We start from the raw sequence: 5,748 nt of genomic DNA, 5'->3' as shown, positions 1-5,748 counted from the left end.
GAACTCAACAGAATCATGCTAGTGGGTGCTTTGTACAATTTTCTCAATTTCTTAGGCATGCACAGATGCGTTCCTCAATACTAAGCTTTAGCTACTTGTTGCGAAGTATGTTTCTGCACTATCCCAGTATTTTATGTGAATCTCGTTTCAAAATGCAATGCAATGAGCAACAAGGTGGATGTTACCATAGCACAGAAATAGCACAAAATCCTAACTGGACGTTGCTACATGGCAAGATTAGTAATCAAGAAAAAAACAGAACTGTATCCCCAGATGACACAAACCACTGTTGGTGAAACTCAGCAATAAGCTCTGCCTGAACTCTGAGGTCAAGTCTTTGGTTTTCTTAATTAAGCAATATAGGTAAAGCATCGTACTTTCAGACTACTTCCATCTCTGTATTAAGTTAAATGCTCTTACAAATCTGGTCCTACTGATTCCATTTTTGTTTTTAATCTACTTCAAGTTCTGTCACCGTAAGTCTGAATTCCCCTCCAGAAATTGTACAGAGAGATCAGTTTTTGGAGTTTGAGGCTCTGAAATGACATGAAAGAACACTAGTCTCCTACCTGTGAGAACAATGCTTTAGCTATTTCTTAATGCCATGACTTAAAACTACCACTTCATGGCTTTACACGCTGGGTCCACACTCCACCAGCATGAGGTTTCCAAACCACCAGACTGCATTCAATCTGAATGTTCTCATAGACTGGTAAAGCAACGCGTACACAGTGCTAACATTATCTTACATTACCCTCTGACAATCTGCTCTTCCAAAAGCCAAATATCTTGAACAGGTTCACACAATCACTGTTTAGTTCTTAAAAGAAAAATACTCCAAGATATTAAATATGTTTTATTTTATTAAATCTCTCATGGTGTTTGATTTTTTTATCAGATTCTTGAAGCTGGTACTTGCTGATATAATGTCTCATCATGGTTTGTTTCAGCATCCAGACAACTGTAAATGAAAAGTTAAGAGCTTTTAGAAAGGTTTTACCACTGCAAATGTGACATTCAAAGTTGTTAGACATATGACAAGTTAATTTATCTGACAGTTTTAATGTAAGACAGCCATTAATAGCTCACAGTGTTTACTTAATTTTATTCAGGCGCAATTACTCAAAGATGCGTTCAAACACAACAGCTCATGACTATAAGTTATTCTGTCTCTCAAGGAACTCAGAACAGCACTAAAAAGAATTTATTTCAGTAGCTTGCAAGTGTCTGGTATCCAGCTAATGATAAAAAAATTGAGTTTATGAAACTCACTTCATCTGCATCCTGTCTCAAGCTGAGGTTCAGAAGGCACACAGCATTATCTACAAGTCAGCCCATCTCATCCTGCACAAGTGTTCTGTACCATGTACGGAACCACACATAGCTGAAATGCATCAAATTCCTTTAGCAGCTAAAATTCTTAAATTATCCCCAAATCCTTGTACTCAACTTCAGTAATAAATGTACATACACAATGTAAATAGTTGTTCTTGTCAAACTGACCCTTGTTTACAAGCATTTACACAAACTACACAGAAGACCCTTATATATAAACTATGTGCTGACTACTTTTTTTAGTGAAGTCAGTGTCCAACCAGGAGGGCCATTAATCTTCAAGTCTTCTCCATAAATAGCTGTAAACCAGTCTGTCATGCTAGGTCAGCTGGTTTTAAATCTCAGCTACCACTCGTAAGTTGCATTCACAGCATAGAATACAGCACTTTAGAGCTAGATATTTCTCCATAAAGTAGCAAAATACCAAGTTGATGAGAGATGGGAAGTCACTGTCAAGAGACCTAGCAAAATGTTAAGTTTCATGATATCTTTTATGATGCCTTCTACAAGCACAACTGCATCCCTGTTGGAAACCTGCTTAACCACAGCTTTGTTAAAGGAGATAAACCTTGTCAAGTCCCCAGCTTGAGTAACCATCTCTACCTGGAAGATGTACAATCCACGTTAGGATGATACCAACCTATGAGAGTTTTACTCATCTGCCTGCTGTACTGTTCCTTTCTCAGAGACATAGATACCATCCAAGAATTTCCTGATATCTTTGTTCTTGACCGTAGTGGCTTGCTGGATCAAGGCAGCTGCAGGCAAAACAAGACCATTAGCACAAAGGAAGAGGTCCAAGCCAACTTGTAGCCTTTGTTTACTCTCAAATATTTCAACTAACAGATGAAACTGTCATCTGGAGAAAGGAATTACCAACTTGAAATCCTGTCAGTTCTAGTGAAAACAGAATGCATTTCACGGAGCCTGTCTTGGCAACTCAGGGCAGTGAGTTTATTACTGCATACTCGTACAAATGAAAAGCTGAAAAGTTTGGTGCCAAAAAGGTCATCAATGTGGACTCAAAAAAATAGTGAGCTGGCATTTACCTCAGGGTTTGAGAAAACAGACAGTTTGCTAAACTGTCATTTTCAGATAGAAGTGGCTGTACCATTGTATCTTCCCACGCATCTACTTCCACAAACCTGAATTGGAGACCAATTCAATGTCATTTCCTTCAAGGATCAGCTCATCTTTCTGGGCTTGAGATACTGCACAGGAAACACCTATAGAAAGGAAAAAGCACCATCTACATTGTTGGTGAAGATGTTACACTTACTAAAGAAACAGTATTCATGTCCAGATCTAGAAAGTAGTATTCTGGGCAATAATTAGCTCCTATGTGTTAAGAGAGTCCCCCTAAATCCCTTCCAGGATTGTCCTCCCTCACACAGTTTCATAACTCAAAGATCAGTGCAAGTCATGCTCTGGATTGAAAGCAACCAAGTGATATTCCTGCTTAAATGTTACTACATTCCAGAGTTAATCATCAACAGTGCGCACAAGCCAGAGATTTTACCAGCACAGCTTTGTCAGCTAGGTGGTGCCATTTTCCATATTCTTATATTCATTAAGACAAAACTGGGGTCACCCCAATCAAAAGTCATTAAAAAAAACCCTTGCCCCTGACACATCAAGCACGATGTTTACACATGCAACACTGTGAATACTCACAAGGAGTAAACACCAGGACATTCAAGAGTCTAACAGGAAGCTTTCAGTTGCAAGGAGAATAACACAAGTGTATTTTTATAGTTTGATCTATTTAGTCAATTCATGTTGGCTTTTAAGCCAGCACTTTTACTATCTTTGAAGTAAATGCTGACTTAAAAAAAATCAAATACAATAATCAAACCCACCCTTAATATTCCACAGTAAATCAAAGTCAAAGCCACTATAACTCTGCACTTCATCTACCAGTGCTTTTGGATGACTCTGATGCTTTCACCTAAAGCCACCCCAAAACACCATCTGACACACTAGATATCCTTTACCCACACCTTCACCAGAAGTGGAACTATCAAAAAATGGATATGGAGAGTCTTCCCTACAGTCTTAAGGTAACAGTGTTTATGTCATGTTTTGTCTCCTCCTTTCTGAAGTTTAACAAGCTGCATCAAATACTCTGTTGGACATTTTGCTAAAATTCCCAAGTATGCAAGATGTAAGACCAGCAGGTGAGATGATAATTTTGAAGTTTATCATGTACACACGTATACAATCAGGAAATTCAAAGCACACTACCACTTTGGAAACTAAACACATGATCTGGTGTGAAAATAATTCATGTACAATGTTTGAAATAGAAACACAAATCTAAAATTAAACACCTGCAGTTTACCAACTATAAATACTTAAGATCTCAAAACAATGACAGTAAACACTGCACTCCTTGTAACTCCTATTACAATAACTAGCTCTAAACTAGTTACTAGCTGCTAGCTAGCTCTCACTACTAAAAATAAACTACAAAAGCATTATTAAAAATAAATCTAAGCAGTGGCAAAGGTATAATTAAATTACATAAATTCCAAGAGGCAAATGCTGCTTTAACAATCATTCAACATCTCCTGTTTTCAGCGGCAGTACCCAAAGAAAATAGTTTAGAAACCCTAGTTAGAAATAGTAGAATACATCTCCAGATACACTCACCTGGCCTCATACGCACTCTACGAATGTACTTCTCTCCCAAGAAGTTTCGGATTTCCACAAGGGAGCCATTCTCCTGTATCACTACGTTGATTGGGAAGTGAGCATACACTGACCTCATCTTGTAGCGAAATCCCTAGGATAAAGGACATAATCAAATACTGAAAGCAGAATGCGTCCAAAAGGTAAAACAGACACGCAAAGCTTACTGGAGGTATCTAAAACCAAAGTATATTGTCAATAGTTTCTTAACAAGGGCAAGCCACTGAGCCCAAGAGACATACAGTTTATTGTTCATGCTTTCTTCTACCTGCAGAACTTGTCTGACAGCACATACAAGAAAAAGAGGAGACAAAACTGCATCTTGGACACTTAGAAAAGCTCTCAGTAAAACAAAAGGCTGTCTATTGTTGTGACAAAAATTATACAAGTTATCCTGTTTCAAAATAAAACTCACCAGTGTAACACCCTTTATCATGTTCTGTACATGGCTGCAAATTGTGCGAACTGTTGCTAGCTCCTTTCTGTTACCCCACCACTTGTCAACACGTAGCTGTGTTAAAAAAAAAAAAAGAGAATTAACACAGCTTTCAGCTACATTTCAAAACAAAATGTTTGACAAACTAGGAGTGACAAGTTCAGATAAACTACTTAAAAGCCCTTCTTAACAAAAGCACAAACGTATTTTGTTTCTTTGAAGGACTATTTAAGGCCCATCTAGCTTAAGTATTTTCAGTCCTAACCCCAGACTTATGAGAAATTTTTTTTCTTTGTATTTTATTAATAACAAATCTTCAAAGAAGGTGGGATAGATATTCTGACATGTTAAGCTGAAAAATGTTTTATCAAATGCTAAACACTGAACAGACTTTTCCAAAGTCAGTCTCCCAGGTATTATCGATCAACTTTTTAATGAAACACTGTGTGGGGGTCCAATGTGAAACACCAGATGCTTATGAAAAAGTAGCTGAAATCAGCCACTCTTGCCCCTTTTTTTGTAGTTTTTAAGACAGTACAAAAATATTACGCATCTAGAAAACACCTGTTCTCCTGATGTAACTTGCCAGTTCTGGAAGTTAAATGTAGAGATTTAGTTTTATCTAGTTAAAACTAACCCATTCATAAAACACAGCATATAATGATCAATCCCCTTCCCTGTAACTATCTGACTATAACTACAAAAGAAAATCGCAACAAGTTCAATACATCACAGAACTTCAAGAATTTCACAGTTCCCAAGTAGGTCCCAAGCTTCCATAAGACCAGCCTCCTTCAGAAAATATAGAAATAAGCGAAAAATTAAATAACTTGTCTGCGGCTAAAAATTCTGGCTCAATCTCCTACACTAGGATGAATTTTTAAAGCTAACTGTAACACTACCCTCCCTCTCTGGGCAGACAAACGACCAATGAAGCACTCACCTTCTTGTGTTTCTTTCCCAGGAGGGACAGCTCCACATTGATGTGGTTAAAATCCCTTCGCAAGGTTCCTCTGGGGCCCTTTACAATGACTGTCCGGCCCTTCAGCGAAACACTGACTGGAAATCAAAGGCAGACGCACGTTAACCGGCTGCGGGGTCAGCACCACAACACGCCTTTCAAACGCACACGCAGACCTACCTTGCTCGGGGATGTCAACGGTCTGGTTGCTGAGAATGGTCTTCATTCTGCAACGGAGAACCAAGAGAAGCTATAGAACCTCAACACGAGGGCCTTTTCCTGAGCCCTTTCCGTTCCTCCCCCCCAGGGACCCTGGAACGCGCAA

General features: G+C 38.6%; 1 protein-coding gene across 1 annotated transcript; it reads right to left on the bottom strand.

Moving 5' to 3' along the window:
* Positions 1-912: 912 nt before the first annotated feature.
* Positions 913-5,665, bottom strand: RPL9 (ribosomal protein L9). The gene is made up of 7 exons (XM_010085947.1): positions 5,604-5,665; positions 5,406-5,521; positions 4,442-4,537; positions 3,988-4,120; positions 2,481-2,561; positions 1,976-2,093; positions 913-961 (listed from the first exon to the last, which is right to left on the bottom strand). Exons 1-6 carry the CDS (start codon positions 5,647-5,649, stop codon positions 1,987-1,989), a joined length of 579 nt encoding a protein of 192 aa, XP_010084249.1. The 5' UTR covers positions 5,650-5,665; the 3' UTR covers positions 913-961; positions 1,976-1,986.
* Positions 5,666-5,748: the final 83 nt, after the last annotated feature.

The sequence above is a fragment of the Pterocles gutturalis genome, unplaced genomic scaffold (genome assembly GCF_000699245.1).
Source record: "Pterocles gutturalis isolate BGI_N339 unplaced genomic scaffold, ASM69924v1 scaffold35470, whole genome shotgun sequence".
NCBI classification, from domain to species: domain Eukaryota; kingdom Metazoa; phylum Chordata; class Aves; order Pterocliformes; family Pteroclidae; genus Pterocles; species Pterocles gutturalis.
The sequence above is the reverse complement of the archived record's forward strand: the minus strand, read 5'-3'. Positions and strand labels throughout refer to the sequence as shown.